Source organism: Halichoerus grypus, chromosome 6, assembly GCF_964656455.1.
Source record: "Halichoerus grypus chromosome 6, mHalGry1.hap1.1, whole genome shotgun sequence".
NCBI classification, from domain to species: Eukaryota; Metazoa; Chordata; class Mammalia; order Carnivora; family Phocidae; genus Halichoerus; species Halichoerus grypus.
In genome coordinates, this window is record NC_135717.1 from 157945529 (window position 1) to 157969304 (window position 23776).

Genomic DNA, 23776 nt, shown 5'->3' on the forward strand with positions numbered 1-23776 from the left:
TTTCTTAAACCTATTATATCAAAGAATGAGAAGACCAAAAGAGATGGCACTTAACAAATAAAACAAAAAGAAATTAGAGAATACATCTTCAACACATTATATTTCTAACATCAATCAAAATACTATATGAAAATAAGGTAATCTAGGGCGCCTGGGTGGCTCAGTTGGTTAAGCGACTGCCTTCGGCTCAGGTCATGATCCTGGAGTCCCGGGATCGAGTCCCACATCAGGCTCCCTGCTCAACAGGGAGTCTGCTTCTCCCTCTGACCCTCCTCCCTCTCATGCTCTCTGTCTCTCATTCTCTCTCTCGCAAATAAATAAAATCTTAAAAAAAAATTAAAAAATTAAAAAAAGAAAATAAGGTAATCTAAAAGAAATCTCTTACATTATTATAAACAAATGTAATTTTCCTTGAGTTTATTTATACCAAAGACAGAACTGCTAAGGAATTATATGTATAAAAAACAAAACAAGTTTAAATCATATTAAAGTCTTACCTATTGGACGATTACAAAGGTAATGCCGAAGACTGATATTGCCTAACTGATCTGGTGTCACTTGGTCCACTTGAAGACAGATTTCCATATCTTCCCCTCGGATGTCAATTTCCCCATTAACACCAGTAATTTTAAACACCACAACTGACATCTAATAATGATTGCATAAATAATATTAGCATACCAAGTAATTCAAAACAAAATTTAAGAAATGACACAGGAAACTACTATAACCTCTAAAAACACAATTGTGACCTATAACCAAAAATATACTTTTGACCAACAAAACATGATTATACATTACAGTCACAAACTTCAGCTTCCTTTCTTCCTATTCAGTCAAGAGAGAATTTTTTTAGGTCACAAAGATTAATTATATGACATTTCTGTGTGAAATTATTTTCACTGAAGGCTGAACATATTTTCTAAGTCATCTGTAAGAATAATTCACTGGGTGGGAAGGGCTTAAACCAGTAACATACTTCTTTTGTAGAAAGTTCCTCATGAGGACTGACTACCATCAACCATCAAACTTGTTTTCAAAATATATTTAAGTGGAACTATGATAAAGGTCAAAAAATAAAAGATGGAAAAGGACAGAAGTTCCCCTCCTCAGTGGGAGAAAACAGATTTAGAGAGTGAAATTCAGAGAAAAACAATTCAATAGGAGGGAAGGAAGCAATTTCAAGAGCAGCAAGAGCAAAGTGAATCACTCACTACTATGGCAATTCACTCATATATATTAATGTCATAAAATGTGCCCATATTAAATATGAAATAAAGGTAAAACAGCCTTGTGGCTGGCATTTCTCTTCACAGAATCTCTCTGAAATGATTACCAGGTCTTGATTTTCTTGAACACCCTCTGAATTTGTACTGATGGCATCTGGAGAGGTTTCACCAAAATTCTGTAGCTTTGCACTGGTATTTGCACTCTCTGCAAGGCTCTGGTAATTTGTAGTCACGTTCTTTTTAATACCTGAAGTAATAAAGGAATAAACTAACAAATTAAAATCAATTTTACACATGATCCAACAATGTTAACATTTATCTAACCAATATGAGGCATCCCTTCACTCTTTCTCAAGCAAAGGCTTGTTTAAAAGACAATAAGCAAAGAAAAATTAAATTGTAATTAGCTAGCAAATATTAAGAAATAATGTCCACAATAAAATGTTAGAGATACTAAAGCCCTAAACTTAGTATGAAAAAAAATCTAAAATGCTGACCACAGCCTCCTCATTGCTGGTCCGGTGCTGGAGTAGCAGGTTCCTGGTCAGCCAGCTTTTGCCTCTCCCTAGGCTATCCTACTTTGAATAGTCCCAGTTTAACCACTTCAAATCCCCTGTCAGTAGCCTGTGGTAACTTTTAATTATCATATCTACATGAAGTTAATGCCACTACTGCCAATGTGATCATCCTCCATTCTTAACCTACCTGCCTTAATTTCTCAGTGTGCTGTATTTCATTATTTCTCAAACTCTGTGGTCAAAGACAATCTTTAAAAAATTCTGTGCCCATCACAGACCAATACGTCAAAAAAATACCGTAAAAATGAATTACTAGAGAAAGTGGATTAAAAAAGCCCAAGTCATGACACAGCCTCAGTTTTTAAATTATTACACAGTTAACCCTTGAACAGTGTGAAGGCTAGGGGTGCTGACCTCCCATGCAGTCAAAAATCCACATTAACTTCTGACTCCCCCAAAACTTAATTACTAATAGTCTACTATTGACTGAAGTCAATTAACATATTTTGCATGTTATATGTATTATATGCTGTATTCATACAATAAAAAAAGCTAGAGAAAAGAAAACATCATAAAAAAATCACAAGAAAAATACATTTACAGTATTGTACTGAATTTATCAGAAAAAAAAAAATCCACATATAAGTGGACCTGTGCAGTTCAAACCCATGTTGTTCAAGGGTCAACTGCATTTACTATTATATATTCAGCTTCTAACCCAGTGCCTGGAAACACAGTTGGTGCTCAATAAATCATCTACTGAATGAAAGAAAACAATGTTTAGGGCCAGGGAAGATACATATAAATACAATTCCCATTTCACAGGGGCCTCTCAGAGGTTAAGAAGGCTTCCTTGATGAAACAGTATATAAACTAAAGTGAAAAAGCATTCTAGGCACAGGTACAAAGACCCTGAGGTAGATAAACATTTGTCACAGTGAAGAAACTGTGAAGAGTGAATTTAGAGAAGGAGTAAAATGTTCTATATTACACCTGAAGTATAGCCAACACATGGGTAAACAGCAGAACCAGTTAAGTTGTGGCCATATCACACAGAGCACTGTCAGTAATGTTAAGGTTTTTAAACTTAATAACCTTATAGCAGGGAGAAGTTATCAGGATTAAAATGGGGATCAACGTGATACTATTCACATTTTTGTTTGTTTGTCTGAAGTAAGCTCTACACCCAACGTGGGGCTTGAACTCACGACCCTGAGATCCACAGTCATGTGGTCTACGTAGTCTATGGACTGAGTCAGCCAGGTGCCATGATAATTAACATTCTTAAGAGTATTGTGCCTGATTCTCGTCCTCCAAAGCTGTACGGAAAACTTGCAGGGAACAAAAGCTCCCAAGAGCAAACCCGAGCAGATTACTTAGCCTGGACCTGGCAAGGGTGGGGCAATTCCACCTCCGGCAAAGACATTTGGGAACCACGGCAACAGGCCCCTCCCCCAGAAGATCAGTAAGAACAGCCAGCCAAGACCAAGTTTACTGATCAATGAGAACAGCAGAACTCCAGCACTAGGGGATACAGCACATAGAATTCATGGCTTTTTTTCCCCTGATTCTTTAGTCTTTCAAAGTTAATTTTTTTAATTTTCTTTTTCTTTTTCTAATTTTTTTTGAATTTTTCTTTTTCCCTTTTTCAACCAACATCTTATCAATCCCTTTTTTAAAAATCTCTTTTATTTTTCATTTTTAGAGTCATATTATATCCCTTCATAGTAGTTAACCTTATTTTTGGAACATATATAAGTTGTTCTCTCTTTAAAATTTTGGGATACAGTTTCTTTTAACACACCAAAATATACCCTGAATCTCTAGTATATGGCATTGTTCTAGTCTCCTGCCTGATGACATTCTCTCCTTTTTTTTAATTCCTCTTCTTTCTTTTTTCAACCAACTTATTATCAATTCCTTTTATAAAATCTTTTATAATTTTCATCTTTACAGTCATATTCCATCCCTTCATCGTATTTACCCTTATTTTTATACATATGTAAGTTTTTCTTTCTTTAAAATTTTGGGAGGCACTTTCTTCTAACACACCAAAATATGCCCAAAATCTAGTGTGTGGCACTGATCTATGCACCAGCCTGATCATATTTGATCATATTCCTTTTTTTTTTTCTCTTTTTTCTTTCTTTCCCTTTCTTTTCCCCTGGTTTCAGGTCTCTTCTGGTTTAGTGTATATTTTTCTGAGGTCGTTGTTACACTGTTAGCATTTTTTTTTTTAAAGATTTTATTTATTTGACACAGAGAGAGAGATAGTGAGAGAGAGAACACAAGCCGGGGTGTGGTAGGCAGGCAGAAGGAGAGGGAGTGGCAGGCTCTCCGCCGAGCAAGGAGCCTGATGCAGGACTCAATCCCAGGACCCTGGGATCACGACCCGAGCTGAAGGCAGCCGCTTAACCGACTGAGCCACCCAGACACTCCTACCCTGTTACATCTTATTCTCTCATTCATCTATTCTCCTCTGGACAAAATGACAAGATGGAAAAAATCACCTCAAAAAAAAGAACAAGAGGCAGTACTGACTGCCAGGGACCTAATCAATACGGACATTAGTAAGATGTTGGAACTAGAGTTCAGAATGACGATTTTAAAGATACTAGCTGGGCTTGAAAAAAGCATGGAAGATATTAGAAAACCCTTTATGGAGAAATAAAAGAACTAAGATCTAACCAAGTCGAAATCAAAAAGGCTATTAATGAGGTGCAATCAAAAATGGAGACTCTAACTGCTAGGATAAATGAGGCAGAAGACAGAATTAGTGATATAGAAGACCAAATGATGGAAAATAAAGAAGCTGAGAAAAAGAGAGATAAACAACTACTGGATCATGAGGGCAGAATTCGAGTGATAAGTGATACCATAAGATGAAACAATATTAGAATAATTGGGATCCCAGAAGAAGAAGAAAGAGAGAGAGGGGCAGAAGGTATATTGGAGCAAATTATAGAAGAGAACTTCCCTAATTTTGGGAAGGAAACAGGCATCAAAATCCAGGAGGCACAGAGAAACCCCTCAAAATCAATAAAAATAGGTCAACACCCCGACATCTAATAGTAGAACTTACGAGTCTCAGAGACAAAGAGAAAATCCTGAAGGCAGCTTGGGACAAGAGATCTGTAACTTACAATGGTAGAAATATTAGATTGGCAACAGACCTATCCACAGAGACCTGGCAGGCCAGAAAGGACTGGCATGATATACTCAGAGCACTAAATGAGAAAAATATGCAGCCAAGAATACTATATCCAGCTAGGCTGTCATTGAAAATAGAAGGAGAGATAAAAAGCTTCCAGGACAAAAAAAACTAAAGGAATTTGCAAACACAAAACTAGTCAGCCCTACAAGAAATACTGAAAGGGGTCCTCTAAGCAAAGAGAGAGCCTAAAAGTAACATAGACCAGAAAGGAACACAGACAATATACAGTAACAGTCACCTTACAGGCAATACAATGGCACTAAATTCCTATCTTTCAATAGTTACCCTGAATGTAAATGGGCTAAATGCCCCAGTCAAAAGACACAGGCTACCAGATTGGATAAAAAAACAAGACCTATCAATACGCTGTCTGCAAGAGACTCATTTTAGACCCAAAGACAACTCCAGATTGAAAGTGAGGGGGTGGAAAACCATTTACCATGCTAATGGACACCAAAAGAAAGCTGGGGTGGTAATCCGTATATCAGACAAATTAGATTTTAAGCCAAAGACTATAATAAGAGATGAGGAAGGACACTATATGATACTTAAAGGGTCTATCCAACAAGAAAATCTAACAACTGTAAATATCTATGCCCCTAACATGGGAGCAGCCACTTATATAAGCCAATTAATAACAAAAGCAAAAAAAAAAAAAAAAAAAGCAAAGAAACACATCAGCAACAATACAGTAATAGTAGGGGACTTTAACACCCCCTCACTGAAATGGACAGATCATATAAGCAAAAGATCAACAAGGAAATAAAGACTTTATTTAAATAAAGACACAGAAATGACTGGACCAAATGGACTTCACAGATATATTCAGAACATTCCATCCCAAAGCAACGGAATACACATTCTTCTCTAGTGCCCATGGAACATTCTCCAGAATAGATCACATTCTAGGTCACAAATTAGGTCTCAACTGGTACCAGAAGATTGGGATCATTCCCTGCGTAGTTTCAGACCACAATGCTTTGAAACTAGAACTCAATCACAAGAGGAAAGTCGGAAAGAACTCAAATACATGGAGGCTAAAGAGCATCCTACTAAAGAATGAATGGGTCAACCCAGGAAATTAACGAAGAATTAAAAAAATTCATGGAAACAAATGAAAATGAAAACACAACTGTTCAAAATCTTTGGGATGCAGCAACAGCAGTCCTAAGAGGAAAGTATATAGCAATACAAGCCTTTCTCAAGAAACAAGAAAGGTCTCAAATATACAACTTAACTCTACACCTAAAGGAGCTGGAGAAAGAACAGCAAATAAAGCCTAAACCCAGCAGGAGAAGAGAAATAATAAAGATCAGAGCAGAAATCAATGAAATAGAAACCAAAAGAACAGTAGAACAGATCGACAAAACTAGGAGCTGGTTCTTTGAAAGAATTAACAAGATTGATAAACCCCTGGCCACACTTATCAAAAAGAAAAGAGAAAAGACCCAAATAAATAAAATCATGAATGAAAGAGGAGAGATCACAACCAACACCAAAGAAATACAATTATAAGAACATATTATGAGCAACTATATGCCAGCAAAATTAGATAATCTGGAAGAAATGGATGCATTCCTAGAGATGTATCAACTACCAAAACTGAACCAGGAAGAAATAGAAAACCTGAACAGACCTATAACCACTAAGGAAATTGAAGCAGTCATCAAAAATCTCCCCACAAACAAAAGCCCAGGGCCAGATGGCTTCCCAGGGGAATTCTACCTAACATTTAAAGAAGAATTAATACCTATTCTTCTGAAACTGTTCCAAAAAATAGATATGGAAGGAAAACATCCCAACTCATTTTATGAGGCCACCATTACGTTAATTCCAAAACCAGACAAAGACCCCATCAAAAAGGAGAATTACAGACCAATATCCTTGATGAACATGGATGCAAAAATTCCACCAAAATACTAGCCAATAGGATCCAACAGTACATTAAAAGGATTATTCACCACGACCAAGTGGGATTCATCCCTGCGCTGCAAGGTTGGTTCAACATCCGCAAATCAATCAATGTGATACAATACATTAATAAAAGAAAGAACAAGAACCATATGATCCTCTCAACAGATGCAGATAAAGCATTTGACAAAGTACAGCATCCTTTCTTGATCAAAACGCTTCAGAGTATAGGGATAGAGGGTACATACATCAATATCATAAAAGCCATCTATGAAAAACCCACAGCGAATATCATTCTCAATGGGGAAAAACTGAGAGCTTTCCCCCTAAGGTCGGGAACACGGCGGGGATATCTACCATCACCACTGCTATTCAACATAGTATTAGAAGTCCTAGCCACAGCAATCAGACAACAAAAAGAAATAAAAGGCATCCAAATCAGCAAAGAAGTCAAACTCTCACTCTTTGCAGATGATATGATACTTTATGTGGAAAACCCAAAAGACTCCACCCCAAAACTGCTAGATCTCATAGAGGAATTCAGTAAAGTGGCAGGATATAAAATCAATGCACAGAAATCAGTGGCATTCCTATACACCAACAGCAAGACAGAAGAAAGAGAAATTAAGGAGTCGATCCCATTTACAATTGCACCCAAAACCATAAGATACCTAGGAATAAATCTAACCAAAGAGGCAAAGGATCTGTACTCAGACTACTATAAAATACTCATGAAAGAAATTGAGGAAGACACAAAGAAATGGAAAAACGTTCCATGCTTATGGATTGGAAGAACAAATATTGTGAAGATGTCAATGCTACCTAGAGCAATCTACACACTCAATGCAATCCCTATCAAAATACCATCCACTTTTTTCAAAGAAATGGAACAAATAATCCTAAAATTTGTATGGAACCAGAAAAGACCCCGAATAGCCAGAGGAATGACGAAAAAGAAAAGCAAAGCTGGCAGCATCACAATTCCGGACTTCCAGCTCTATTACAAAGCTGTCATCATCAAGACAGTATGGTACTGGCACAAAAACAGACACATAGATCAACGGAACAGAAGAGAGAGCCCAGAAATGGACCCTCAACTCTATGGTCAACTCATCTTTGACAAAGCAGGAAAGAATGTCCAATGGAAAGAAGACAGTCTCTTCAACAAATGGTGTTGGGAAAATTGGACAGCCACATGCAGGAGAATGAAACTGGACCATTTTCTTACACCACACACAAAATAGACTCAAAATGGTTGAAAGACCTAAATATGAGACAGGAGTCCATCAAAATCCTAAAGGAGAACACAGGCAGCAACCTCTTCGACCTCAGCTGCAGCAACTTCTTCCTAGAAACATCACCAAAGGCAAGGGAAGCAAGGGCAAAAATGAACTACTGGGCCTTCATCAAGATAAAAAGCTTTTGCACAGCAAAAGAAACAGTCAACAAAACCAAAAGACAACCGAAAGAATGGGAGAAGATATTTGCAAATGACATATCAGATAAAGGGCTAGTATCCAAAATCTATAAAGAACTTCTTAAACTCAACACCCAAAGAACAAATGATCCAATCAAGAAATGGGCAGAAGACATGAACAGACATTTTTCCAAAGAAGACATCCAAATGGCCAACAGACACATGAAAAAGTGCTCAACATCGCTCGGCATCAGGGAAATCCAAATCAAAACCTCAACGAGATACCACCTCACACCAGTCAGAATGGCTAAAATTAACAAGTCAGGAAATGACAGATGTTGGTGGGGACGTGGAGAAAGGGGAACCCTCCTACACTGTTGGTGGGAATGCAAGCTGGTGCAGCCACTCTGGAAAACAGTATGGAGGTTCCTCAGAAGGTTGAAAATAGAGCTACCATACGACCAAGCAATTGTACTACTGAGATTTACCCCAAAGGTACAAGTGTAGGAATCCGAATGTTTATAACAGCAATGTCCACAATAGCCAAACTATGGAAAGAGCTTAGATGTCCATCGACAGGTGAATGGATCAAGAAGATGTGGTGTGTATATATATATATATATATATATATATATACAATCGAATATTATACAGCCATCAAAAGGAATGAAATCTTGCCACTTGCAACGACCTGGATGGAACTGGAGGGTATTATGCTGAGTGAAATAAGTCAATCAGAGAAAGAGAAGGATCATATGATCTCGCTGATATGAGGAATTCTTAATCTCAGGAAACAAACTGAGGGTTGCTGGAGTGGGGGTTGGGGTGGGAGGGATGGGGTGGCTGGGTGATAGACATTGGGGAGGGTATGTGCTATGGTGAGCGCTGTGAATTGTGTAAGACTGTTGAATCACAGACCTGTACCCCTGAAACAAATAATACATTATATGTTAAAAAAAAGAAAAAGATAGTAGGAAGGGAAAAATGAAGGGGGGAAAATCGGAGGGGGAGATGAACCATGAGAGACTATGGACTCTGAGAAACAAACTGAGGGTTCTAGAGGGGAGGGGGGTGAGGGGATGGGTTAGCCTGGTGATGGGTATTAAAGAGGGCACGTACTGCATGGAGCACTGGGTTTTATACGCACACAATGAATCATGGAACACTATATCAAAAACTAATAATGTAATGTATGGTGATTAACATAACATAATAAAAAAAAAGAGTATTGTGCCAGGGGCGCCTGGGTGGCTCAGTCGTTAAGAGTATTGTGCCTATGGAACAAAGAATGAATTGGAAATTCACAAGAAGAGAAATGGGAAGACGGTTAGGAGCCTGTGGTGTGACGGCAGTCCCAACTACATGTTTGTTCATTAGTATGTATATTCAAAAATATGTATACACGTGCATAGGTACTATATATCTGTACACATATGTGTGGTGTGTACATATACAAACATACACATGTATATAAAAACACATAGAAAAACGTCTGGAAATATATATATAAAAAGTTGATGGCAGTTATTTCTAGAGTGGGGAATAGTATCAAGGACAGAGTAAGGGTGGTATTAAAGTGACACTTTCAATTTTTACTCCACATATTTCCATAATATCTGATTTCTTTATAACGAGAAAGTATTCATATACTTCTTGTAAAATTGAAACAAAAGAACACAAAAAACAAGAGTCTCTTCCTAAGGCAAATTAATTCTTCTGACATAAAGAAAATCATTATGGTTCAGGACAACTAGAAATTTATAGTCACATATCGTTTAACTGTTACAGACAGGGGCGCCTGGGTGGCTCAGTCGGTTAAGCTACTGACTCTTAGTTTCAGGTCAGGTCGTAATCTCAGTCAGGGTGGTAGAATCAGGCCCTGCATCAGGCTCTTTACTCAGGGCAGAATCTGGTCGGGATTCTCTGTCCCGCCCTCTCCTTCCCCGCTCTTTCGCTCTCATTCATTCATTACATACATACATACATACATACATACATAAATAAATGTTACACACAGAATCAATCCCCTTATATTTTCAAGATCCAAAAAACAGTCTACTGCTGGAATCTATTCAAAGTCAGTAATTAGAAATGCAGACAAAAATTTATGAACATTGATATGAATTATAGCATTTTTATAACCACAGAAAACTATAAACAATCTAAGCATTCACTATCAGGGAAATGATTAAAAGGTCATGGTACAGAGGCACCTGGGTGGCTCAGTTGCTTAGATGCCCGACTCTTGATTTTGGCTAGGGTCATGATCTCAGGGTGATGGGATCGAGCCTGCCTGGAGCCCCACGCTGCTCTGCACGCCAGGGGTGGAGCCTGCTTGGGATTCTCTCTGTCTCTCTCCCTCTTCTTTTGCCCCTCCCCCCTGCTCATGCACACTCTCTCTCAATAAATAAATAAATAAAATCTTTAAAAACAAGTCATGGTACATTTTCATGTCAATTTAATATAGATTTTAAAAATATTTTCAAAGGAGTTTAAATAGTATTAGAAAATGATTACAAGTGATAAAAAGTAGGTTAAAAAACATACATATAGAATGACACCAAATACATACATATATGAATACATACACAAAGTCATAGAATAAATTATGGTATCTCTAATTGTGAGATCTTTGGGTTATTTTATTTTCCAAATTGTAGTTGTCTGTATATATTTTCCAAGTTTTCTATATTGAGTGGAAGTCACTTTTATTATTTAATTTTTAGAAATAATAATAAGGAAATCACTAATGCTTTCTGAGAGCAATTAGGGATATTTTCTACAGGAACACTGTTTTTGAAGTATATTTTGATCATAAAGCAGAAATCTGCTAAGGTAGGATTTTAAGCAATAAAGGGAGCTGGGGAACTAGGCAACAGAGCTATCTGAATCTAGAATAGAGTTCTATGACCCATATCAGTACCTCTTCTACACATGTGGTAATCATTTCCCAAGTCTGGGGATCTAGTATAAAATACTGGTTGGTTAAAAGCTTAGGCTCTTGGATCCATGTAGCTGAGTTCCAAAACTGCCCCTCTCACTTCCTGACTGTATACTAATTTCTCTAAGCTTCAGTTTCTGAAGCTATGAGCACTTCCTCACCCTAAGCTGTTTTCAACATCATCAGTAATAGGCTTATTATCCTTCATTCACAAAGTAATTTGTATTTACGTCTGGTCTCTCTTACTTCAGTGTCTGGCAACTCATCTCTAGCTATGGCCCATGCTTTCATTCCTGTTCACAAAGTCCCCAATGTCTTAGTGATGGGAATGCATTTAATACTTTCTAATACATTCCTAGTAGTCTCCTGGGGGCATTAGTTGGCTCTGAGTAAAATGGGGGAATCATGTAGTTCCATCATTCATAATCATGTACCTGACAGAATCCTGGCTATGGAGATGAGTAGATCCAGTCAGGAAAAATTCCAGTCTTAGGACCAACATAATTGAGAATTCATCAAGCAAATTAAGCCAACCTAACCAAAATTTCACAAAGGAGTCTCTATGACAAGAAGCTAATAGCATTCATGTGGTTTGCTTTATGCTCTAAATGACTATATACAAATAATTGCTGTATGTGGCCATAAAAAAGCAACAGAAGAACCATTAGAAAGTTAGGTACAATGCTCTTTGTATTATATGGGTATGTATGTGTGTAAATAAAATAAGTCTTTTGGGGGCTATAATTTATTATTGAATAAAACTAAAAATACTTAAACATCACTTCTAAGATTTGAATATTTAATATGAATTTACCTTTTTCCAAAAATATATGAGTATCACTTCCATCACTTTCTAACAACTGTTCTTCCAGTATCATACTGTCAAGTGAAATGGTATCCAGTGAGGTCTGTGAGGAGCTTCTCTTCATGTTCTTAGAAGAAACACAGAGTGGAGCCAGACTGGGCAGGATACGTTCCTTAGGCTTTCCACTGTTAACAAAATTATTAGAAAAACATCACATTAAACCTATTTTTCTATGTGTTAACTCTAGCAATGCCTTATTTTGTCATGAGGTTTACTGTCCAAAAACAAAATATGCCTCCACCACAAACATACGCACAGAAAACCAAAACCCCCCCAAATTCCAGTAGTATGTTGTTACCTTAAAGATGACTGAGATGTAAGTGTTCTAACTGTCGGTGCTTCTTCTTGATTGATTTCTAGGTTCTCAGAGAGTGAAGCTGTTTCTGGAAGCAAATCTTCAGCTTTAAAGACTGGCTCTATGGTTTCATGTCCTCTACTACTTAAACTATTTGAAAGTATGTTTTGATTACCATCAGTATCAAAGGATAGCAAATTTGAATCTTCTCTGTGGTTTAAGACACTAATTGAATCCGTATAAGATGAATCCTTTTTGTCACTTGTTTCTGATCCAATTTCTCCTGATCCACTTTTGCAGACAATTCCACTACTTTCATCTTCACTTATTTTCCCTAAATTTTTATCTGATAAACAATCCGGAAAAGAAATACCTTTTTGCAGATTTGTATCACTAGCTGACTTAAAAAGCAAAGGATCCTTCGAAGGCACATGGCTCAGGTCAACACTCATAGATCTGTTGTCTGACATGTGATTAACAGTTACGCTTCTAATTTGATTTATACCACTACTATCTTGTTTCCTTTTGGAAGACAAAAATTCTCCATTTTCTGTAGGCAAATAATCAGGAACCGTTGGGCTCACACTTTCAGCAACAGGAGACTTAAGAGTATTTCCTTGATCCACTGGATGTAGCAAAAGAGCCACTTCTGCACTTTTAAGTAAAATTCCAATACAAATGGATGCCTGACTAGCAGGAGTGCCAGTCACAGCTTCTACATCTTTCCTTAAGTTCTCCAAAAGCAGAATAAGTGACTCATGGAGGAAAAGCAAGAGCAGATACTGGTAGTGATTGATCTGCATACTGACATGTTTATGAATGTGAACTAGGACATGAACATCTGCATCTGATGGTGAAGAGGAAAATCTTAAAAATGTATCTGAAGGTTTCTGACTACCATTTGTCAAGGGCTCAGATTCTGTACTGTAATACTCTTTCAAGAGCTTCTTCCGCTTGAGACGGCCAGTCAGATCACTAGATTCGCTTCGTGATGTATTTAGACATACTTGATTACAAGACTGTAGCTCTTTTTGTGACACTGCATACCTTGTTGGTAAGCAAATCCAGATGGAAAGAGGGAAAGAGTCTACAAAATTTATTGGTCGCCCTTTCCCACTCTTTGTCCCTTCATAATCTATCCAAAATTGAGAAAAGTACAAAGCCCAAACATCTGTGGCAGCAGAAGTTTTAAGAGTGTGTTTATTCAACTTGGGAGTAATATTTCCTTTATAAACTTCATGCATTTTAGTATCTTGTTCATGAGCATGTCTCTGGAAGATTGGATGCAAAAGATTAAAATTGTCACCAGATTTGGGGAAGCTGGTATATGCTTTACTGAAAAAATCACAATCTTTAAAGTCTTGAAACAAAGCTTCTAGATCAGAATGTCGACAGTTTGGACAATGCCTTGTATTTGTGGCAATCATTTCAGAACTCTGAATAGAAACTGCATGTGGTTGATCTTGATGACATTCAGATTTCATTTCAGAAGGAATGACAAACTACAAGAGAAAAAACATTAATCTAACTTACAAATCCATATACATCTGAAGATAAACTAATCAGAAACATAATTTAGCTCAGGACTTCTTTTTGGTGTTTCCCCCCAGAACACTACTTTCCTACCCAGACATAAAATACCAACTCTCTCCCCCAAACATTTTTATTAAACCAAGGAAAAGGGACTTAACTGATTAACCACTAAGAAAAAAACAACTTTACAAAAACCATAAATAATGAATAGTGAACATAATATATATGCATATTTGCATACAACATATCACAAAACAAAACAAACAACAACAAAATGAAACTAAATTAAATCAGTATTACTAAAAGCTTACTATACCCTAAGTATATAAGTGCTAAGTTTGGAAAAAGGAACTTTTTCTTAGGATATTTTAAATCCAAGAGATTTGGAGGATGACTGGATGGGTAAATGGAATGACTGGAGAGATGTCATTAGAATGACTTTTCTGGGATAAAACTATTAAGAAAATAAACTTTAGAGGACAGGTCAAACTATTTACTAAAATAATTTTTCAGAAATAACCTCAGTCCTCAAAATTTCACATCAAAGAGTTCAAAGGGACTGGTTTTAAAACTGTACATATTGAGAAAGTGTAAAGATCATTACATAACTGTCTTAGGGTATAATAGTAAATAAAATTGTAAAATAAAATAATTGTTATAAAATGTGTCTTTTTATATTGAATATAGTAAGATCTTTGAGAAAATCTTTAAAACATTTTTGTGATATAGGAGTTTTATTTATAACTTCATTTTACAGAGAAGAAATTAAAGGTATAGAAACTTAAGAGTACCAGCAACACACCTAGAAACTGAAATTTTTCATCCATGTCCAAGTCTTATTCTATTTACTACACTATAGTAGCTGTTTTATTAAAAAAAAAAAACTTCCCTCCTTTAGAGCTAAAATATGCATGGGATTCAGATTATCAACTACTTGGCTGTAACACAAATCAACTTCCTATTATCTTTGGATATCAGTAACAGGAACAGAGTAACTGTGAAAAATTAAACACAGATCTAACTTACTAGTTCTGTTGTATTAATTACCACTTTTGAAAGAAAAATTTTATCTGGTCTGGTAAGAAGTAGGAAAAAAAATGACTAATTTAAATTTTATTTCTGCTTACCTCCAAATGGATGAGCAATGATAAAATAAAAGTTTTTCCAAACTTAGCACTTATATACTTAGAGTATAGTAAGCTTTTAGTAATACTTTTAGTAATACTGATTTAATTTAGAAAGAAGGGGGGAAAACGGTCTCTTAAAGCTTTTTAAATTAAAAATCAAAACTAAAACTGAAATTTCAAAATCAAAATTAAGATTACAATAAAGTTGATTTATATTTGAGTACCTATCTTAAATCCTAGAAATTCTAATGGTATTAACTTCTCTAAAAACAGTTTTGTGGGGCGCCTGGGTGGCACAGTCGGTTAAGCATCCAACTCTTGGTTTCAGCTCAGGTGCTAACCTCAGGGTCGTGAGATCGAGCCCCACACTGGGCTCTGTACCCAGTGCAGAGTCAGCTTGAGACTCTCCCTCTGCCCCTGCCCCCACCTCTCTCTCTCTCTCAAGTAAATAAATAAATCTTTAATAAAAAAAAGGAAAGAAAAATGGTTTTGTTGTTACAGCCACTTGTTTATATGGTACCTTTAGCATTAAGCCGTCAACTCGAATATCAACATGCTCATCAGATTTTGAATTGTCATTCAACTTGTATACAGCCATAAACTGATTAAGACTCTGTTTTAAATCCAACAGAAATTGATTTAACCACAGAATACTTCTTTCATCCACAGTAAACTGTAGTGCATTCAGTTGGCTATAAAGGTTGGCAGATGGAACTGTGGAGAAAAAAAATTAGAAAAAAATTTTTAATGAACAGATAGTCTAAATCTTCCTTGAGAGAAAATATTTTTAACAACTTTTATTCTTTTTAAATTAAGATAATAAGGTTTTGAAATTTTATTTACAAAATTAAAGTGACATGTGGATGATAGCAAACACTTTTAGATAGACAAAACAAGATTTTTCTATGCTTTACTAACTGAAAATATACTACTTAATCTAAAACTATCAGTATGAATAGCAAGTACTATTTAGATCTCTTTTCCTAATGTTATAGTCACCAAGAAGCAAACTTCAAAAAACCTTACCTTCTTGATGAAGTATCACATCACAGTTGTGGTCCTTAATCAGATATTTCTGTAAGGACTTACACTACATGCATGCAATCCGAATCCTCTAAAATATGAGAACAGTGACTTATGAAAGTGGTAAACAAGGCAGATCTCCTTGAGAGGCCATGCGCTTTTATTCTCCACTTAATCCTAACCCTAGAATAGTGCTCGGTGCAAAGTAAAAACTCAAGTATCTAGTAAATAATAAAAGGAATATACTCTTTTTCATAGCTCCCCCCAAATATTAGAATGCTCAGGAGTTGGATAAATGTTTTAGTGCTAATTTATATTAAACAAATATTCACAATTATAGTATATATCACTTCCTGAAATCCTTTTGTTTATACCATAAAAGCCATTATTATTTTCAGAGTATCTTTTATTTATAAAAAATCTTTTATTCTAAACATTCAGACCTATTTACTTCTAGTAAAGCAAATAGCATGCATATCTAGAACTTTTCGACACTAATAATTTAGGAAAATAAACCCAAGGAATAGGATATCAATAAAGAGACAGCATTATAATAATGTCCTGAATAGGACATTTTTGGCATTCATTCATTCGTTTGTTCATTCATTCCTTCATTCATTTTCTTTCAACAAAGATTCACTGAACACCAACTACATTTTGTATATGGTGTAAAGTAATAAAAAGTAATAAAAGTAATAAAAAGTCTGTAGGTTTTTTATTCAAGACAGACACAGAGGTAGAAAAACTGCAATTCAAGTCCAACAGAGACAGCCAATTGGGATGTGGAGGTGCTTGTATTTGAAAATAGAAAGGCAGCGAGATGCTGAGATCACATCACACTCTAGAACGAAGGAAGAAAGGCCTCTCAATTATAGACTTTGTGATGATGACAGCTACAGAGAGGACTAGAGAGCAAATGCAGTCCCCAAGGCTACAGTACAGAAGGAAAGAAGAACCCGGGCTCTGCAGATCTGGGACAGAGAAAGAAACCTGGTGTACTAAGCAGTAGAAAAGTCTACACAGTATCTAACAGAGGATTACTTATGAAATAGATTATTATACAGTTATTAAAGATATTTAAAATAAACCTGTAGAAACCTGGAATATGCTCATATCATCAAGGGGAAAGGACAGGATGTAAATAAAACATATAATAGAAACACATATATTAAAAACAGGACTAGGAACACTATGCTTATGGTTATGGTCTGAACCATGTCCCCTCAAAATTGATATGCTAATAAAGTTCTAACTCAGGGTATCTCAGAATATGACTGTATTTGGAGAAAGAACTTTTATTTTTTTTTTTTTTTTTTTTTTAAGATTTTATTTATTTGACAGAGAGAGACACAGCGAGAGAGGGAACACAAGCAGGGGGAGTGGGAGAGGGAGAAGCAGGCTTCCCGCTGAGCAGGGAGCCTGATGCGGGGCTCGATCCCAGGACCCTGGGATAATGACCTGAGCCGAAGGCAGACGCTTAACGACTGAGCCACCCAGGCGCCCCTGGAGAAAGAACTTTTAAAGAGGCAATCATGGTAAATATGAGTTCAGGTGGGTGGGCCCTAGTCCAATATGATTGGCATTATTAGGAAACACACAGAGGAAAGACCCCATGAAAAGATAGAAATCTACAAGCCAAGGAGAGGTCTTTGAAGAAACGACCCTGCTGACACTTGATCTAGAACTTACAGTCTCAAGAATTATGAGGAAATATATTTCTTTTGTTTGAATCACCCAGCCTATGGTACTTTGTTATGACAGCCCTAGCAAATTCATACACTTATGTTTTAGCATAAGTCATCTCTAAATTGTAGGCTTGTGAGCAATTATTTTTGGCATTTAAAAAAAAATAACCCATAATATATATTACATTTACAATATTTAAAAAGTGATATATTTTAAAGTTGGGTTGCTTAACAAAGAGATGAAATGTAAGGACTGAAAATGGATCTTTGTACATGGGGATTCAATGCACTCTCCTCTTTATTTTTATGTATGTTTGAAATTTTTGATAATGAACAGTTAAATTAAACGCAGTTAAAAGTAACCTAGCAATTCCACCCCTAAGTATCTATGGAGCTAGGGTTTAAATTGCTGAGAAGGAATCTTACATTTTTATCAGAAAAAATATATATATTGTAAAATGAGATTATATTCCTTTGGCACATGTTAACAAAACTGATAGAAATAAATAAACCTAGATTAGAAATCAGAAATCCTGGAAACTAGTCTTAACTCTGAAGAATTACTAGTTCAGTGATGTATTAGTTAAAGAAAACAATGATTTGTGAGAGGTGCGGAAGGCTGGAAACAATGGGATTCTCCAATTATAGACAAATGGTTGTGAATATCCTAGGAAGGCGTGTAATATAGCTGGGGACTGGAGGGAAGACACACAATGAATTTTGATATAGATGACCCATCCTTGAGTTTCAGCTGTGCCATCTTACTAAGGTGCTGAGCAAATGTCTTAACTTAATTTCCTCATTGTTGTAGTCAGGAAGGTAGAAAAGAGAAACAAATGAGAAATAACAAAAGACTACTGAAAACCATGAAGATGGTGAGAATTAGATCCCAAAACTTTGGCACAAACAAGAATTAAATGGTTAGACAGTTAAACAAAAAGGTACCACATAAAGGCAAATTTTAGTTTGCAGAACTCCTGGATGAACTGAGACAATAGTATAGAAATTTACCATTCAAAGAACACAAATGTATAATTATTTTAACCTTAGGACCCCAAAATACCTTACAAACAAAAATTCATGTAACTCAATGTTTCTAACTAAAGACAAGGGCCAAAGGTTGTCCAAAGTATACGTTTGTGCATTAAAAAACAGCAAAAAAATTTCTCTATAGCTAAAAGAATAACTCATTAATTTTTCAATGAAATATAGAGTTTTATATAACTGAAATATAAATAGGCTTTTACTAAAGGGAAAAAAATGACCTTATTCTATAAATAACCTAACTTTCATAAATTCTTTCATTCAACAAACAGCTACTAAGTAAAGAAATGAGTCAAACCTCAGGGATAAAATGAAGCATGACTACTACATAATTCCTAACATTAAGGATGCTCCAACCTGGGGCACCTGGGTGGCTCAGTTGGTTAAGCGTCTGCCTTCAGCTCAGGTCATGATCTCTGGGTGCCTCACCTCAGGCTCCCTGCTCAGTGGGGAGTATGCCTCTCCTCTCCCTCTGCCCCTCCCCCTCCTCATGCGATCCCTCTCTCTCACTCTCTCAAATAAATAAAATATTTTTTAAAAAGATTAAAAAAAAAAAGGATGCTACAAGCTAGTGAGAGAAAAAATATGAATAATCAGAATATGTAAAAAACGCTATACTATACAGGCACCTGGGTGGCTCAGTCTGTTAAGCCTCTGCCTTCGGCCCAGGTCATGATCCTGGGGTTCTTGGATCGAGCCCCTTGTTAGGCTCCCTGCTCAGCATGGAGTTTGCTTCTCCCTCTGCTACTCTCCCTGCTTGTGTTCTCTCTCTTTCACTCTCTCACTCAAATAAATAAAATCTTTAAAAAAAATACTATACTATACTTATATACTAAGTACAATGACAAGTGAACAATGAATTTTGTTTATAAAACTCAAAAACTTAGGAAGAAACACAACAACTTCTCAAGTAATGGACAAGTAATAAAAAAGCAGGAAACTCTCTTACTTGGAAAATCCTTTCCATCTGGATAGTAATATTCTGTGAATTCTATATAGACAGCTGACATTTCCTGTGGAAGATACAGGGATTTCTTATTGCAAGAAATCATACTCTTGGGGGAAGAACGACATTGTTCTGCTGTAGAGACCTGAAAAAATAATTAAGCATATTGAAGTAACACTAAATAAAGCCCTTTCCAAACAATTTATGCCACATGAACATCACTTCAAACTCCTAAAACTACTTCAAATAATTTATTAATTTCCAATGAAAACGTTATTATATATTTAACCTCACATTAAATTATTTTTAATAATACCAATCAACTATTCAGAAAACTATAACCTCTTTAAAGGCTTATCATAACAACTCTTTACAATAGTCCTTGCAAACCTATTATTTTGAGCCATAAAATATCAGAATATTTCTATAACAGAAATAAGTAAATGGCACAGTCAGAACACAGATCCAGGTCCACAAGAACAGACTGCTTCCCTGGTGTGTATTTACAGTAATACTTTATCACAATTTATCATTATGAAAAATAATATAGCTATATACAGAGTTTCAAGCTGGGATAATAAAAAAATTGTGGAGATGGATAATGGTGATGATATGGTAATGGCTGTACAACTCTGTAAATAAACAATGCCAATGAATGCGACACTTAAAAATAGTGAAATGCTATCAAAATGCTATCAAAACATTACATTGTACACTTGAAACCAATATAATGCTATATGTCAATTACACCTCATTTTTTAAATTTAAATTTGATTAGCCAACATATAGTGCATTATTAGTTTCATATGCTGAGTTCAATAATTCATCACTTGCATATAACACCCAGTGCTCATCACGTGATGTGGCCTCCTCAATACCCATCACCTAATATCCCATCCCCCCACCCACGTCCCTTCCAGCAACCACCAGTTTGTTTCCTAGAGTTAAAAGTCTCTCAGGGTTTGTCTCCCTCTCTGATGACTTACCATTCAGTTTTCCCTCCTTTCCTCTATGATCCTCTACTCTATTTCTTACATTCCACATGTGAGTGAAACCATATGATAATTTTTTCTGACTGACTTATTCCCCTCAGCATGATACCCTTCAGTTTGATCTACGTCGATGTAAATGGTAAATATTCATCCTTTCTGATGGCTGAGTAATATTCCATTGTATATATATACACCAACTCTTCTTTATCCACTCATCTGCCGACGGACATCTTGGCTCTTTTGACAGTTTGGCATTGTGGACATTGCTGCTATGAACACTGGGGTGCATGTGCCCCTTCGGATCACTACATTTGTATCTTTCGGGTACATACCTAGTAGTGCAATTGCTGGGTCATAGGGTAGCTCTCTTTTTAACTTCTTGAGGAACCTCTATACTGTTTTCCAGGGTGGCTATAGCAGCTTGTATTCCCACCAACAGTATTAAGAGGGTTCCCCTTTCTCCACATCCTCGCCAACATTCGTTGTTTCCTGTCTTGTTAATTTTAGCCATTCTGACTGGTGTCAGGTGGTATCTAATTGTGATTTTGATTTGTATTTCCCTGATGCCCAGTGATGTGGAACATTTTCTCATGTGTCTGTTGGCCATTTGATGTCTTCTTTGGAGCAATGTCTGTTTATGTCTTCTACCCATTTCTTGACTGGATTATTTGTTCTCTGGGTGGTGAATTTGGTAAGTTCTTTATAGATCTTGGATACTAGCCCTTTATCCGATATGTCATTTGCAAATATCTTCCTCCATTCTGTCAGTTTTCTTTTGGTTTTGTCAACTTTCCTTTGCTGTGTAAAAGCTTGTTATCTTGATGAAGTCCCAATAGTTCATTTTTGCTTTTGTTTCCCTTGCTTTTGGAGACGTGTCTACCAAGAAGTTGCTGCAGCCAAGGTCAAAGAGATTGATTCTGTGTTCTCTAGGGTTTTGACGGACTCCTGTTTCATGTTGAGGTCTTTCATCCATTTTGAGTTTATCTTTGTGTGTGGTGTAACAGAATGGTCCAATTTCATTCTTCTATATGTGGCCGTACAATTTTCCCAGCATCATTTATTGAAGAGACTGTTCTTTTCCATTGGATTTTCTTTCCTGCTTTGTCAAAAATCAGTTGACCATAGAGTTGAGGGTCCATTTCTGGGTTCTCTATTCTGTTCCGTTAGTCTATGTGTCTGTTTTTGTGCCAGTACCATACTATCTTGATGATTACAGTTTTGTAATATAGTTTGAAGTCCAGCATCATGATTTTCTTTTGGTTTCTTTTGGTTTTCTTTTTCAACATCCCCTTGGCAATTTGGGGTCTTTTCTGGCTCCATACAAATTTTAGGATTATTTGTTCCAGCTCTGTGAAAAATGTCTATGGTATTTTAATAGGGATTGCACTGAATGTGTACATTGCTCTGGGTAGCATGAACATTTTAACAATATTTCTTCTTCCAATCCATGAGCATGGAATGTGTTTCCATTACTTTGTGTCTTCCTCAATTTCTTTCATAAGTGTTCTGTAGTTTTTAGATTATGGATCCTTTACCTCTTTGGTTAGATTTATTCCTAGGTATCTTATGGTTTGGGGTGCAACTGTAAATGGAATTGACTCCTTAATTTCTCTTTCTTCTCACTGTTAGTGTATAGAAATGCAACTGATTTTGTGCATTGATTTTATATCCTGCCACTTTGCTGAATTCCTGTATGAGTTCTAGCAATTTCGAGGTGGAGTCTTTTGGGTTTTCCACACAGAGTATCATGTCATCTGTGAAGAGTGAGAGTTTGACTTCTTCTTTGCCAATATGAATGCTTTTTTTTTGTTTTGTTGTCTGATTGCTGAGGCTAGGACTTCTAGTACTATGTTGAACAACAGTGGTGATAATGGACATCTCTGCCGTTTTCCTGACCTTAGGGGAAAAGCCTCTCAGCTTTTTCCCATTGAGAATGATATTCACTGTGGGCTTTTCGTCGATGGCTTTTTTGATATTGAGATATGTTCTCTCTATCCCTACACTGTGAAGAGTTTTAATCAAGAAACGATGTTGTACTTTGTCAAATCCTTTTTCTCATCCACTGAGAGGATGACATGGTTCTTGTCCTTTCTTTTATTAATGTGATGTATCACATTGATTGATTTGCAGATGTTGAAGCACCCTTGCAGCCCAGGAATAAATCCCACTTGGTCGTGGTGAAGAAGCCTTTTAATGTACTGTTGGATCGTACTGGCTAGTATGTTGGTGAGAATTTTGGCATCCATGTTCATCAGGGATACTGGTCTGTAATTCTCCTTTTTGGTGGGGTCTTTGTCTGGTTTTGGGATCAAGGTGATGCTGGCCTCACAGAAAGAGTTGGGAAGTTTTCCTTCCATTTCTATTTTTTGAAACAGCTTCAGAAGAATAGGTATTACTTCTTTTTTTTTTTTTTTTTTAAGATTTTATTTATTTATTTGAGAGAGAGAGAATGAGAGACAGAGAGCATGAGAGGGAGGAGGGTCAGAGGGAGAAGCAGACTCCCTGCCGAGCAGGGAGCCCGATGTGGGACTTGATCCCGGGACTCCAGGATCATGACCTGGGCCGAAGGCAGTCGCTTAACCAACTGAGCCACCCAGGCGCCCACTTCTTCTTTAAATGTTTGGTAGAATTCCCCTGGAAAGCCATCTGGCCCCAGACTCTTGTCTGTCAGGAGATTTTCTTGCTGGCTATGGGTCTATTTAGGTTTTCTATTTCTTCCTGTTGCAGGTTTGGTAGTTTATATGTCTCTAGGAATGCATCCATTTCTTCCAGATTGCCTAATTTGGTGGCATATAGTTGTTCATAATATTGGATTTTATTTCTGCACTAAGAGATTCTCTAGTGTCTTTTATACTTTTTCAAGCACAGCTAGTAACTTTATAATCATTATCCTGGATTCTGACATTTTACTTATATCCATATCAATTAGATCCGTGGCAGAGAGTATTACCTCTCATTCTTTCCTTTGTTGTGAATTCCTCCTCCTAGTCATTTTGCCCAGAGAAGAATGGATGAATGAGATAACAAAATCAAAAA

General features: G+C 36.5%; 1 protein-coding gene across 3 annotated transcripts in view; it reads right to left on the reverse strand.

Moving 5' to 3' along the window:
- Positions 1–23776, reverse strand: part of BLTP3B (bridge-like lipid transfer protein family member 3B) — a 116262-nt gene that overhangs the window by 26451 nt on the left and 66035 nt on the right. For all 3 annotated transcript variants that reach the window (XM_036086034.2, XM_078076460.1, XM_078076461.1), the window contains 6 exons: positions 19752–19893; positions 15571–15764; positions 12394–13892; positions 12045–12220; positions 1337–1476; positions 498–648 (listed from right to left, as the gene is read on the reverse strand). In XM_036086034.2, coding sequence (XP_035941927.2) covers positions 498–648; positions 1337–1476; positions 12045–12220; positions 12394–13892; positions 15571–15764; positions 19752–19893 — 2302 coding nt within the window. The remainder of the gene's footprint in view (positions 1–497; positions 649–1336; positions 1477–12044; positions 12221–12393; positions 13893–15570; positions 15765–19751; positions 19894–23776) is intronic.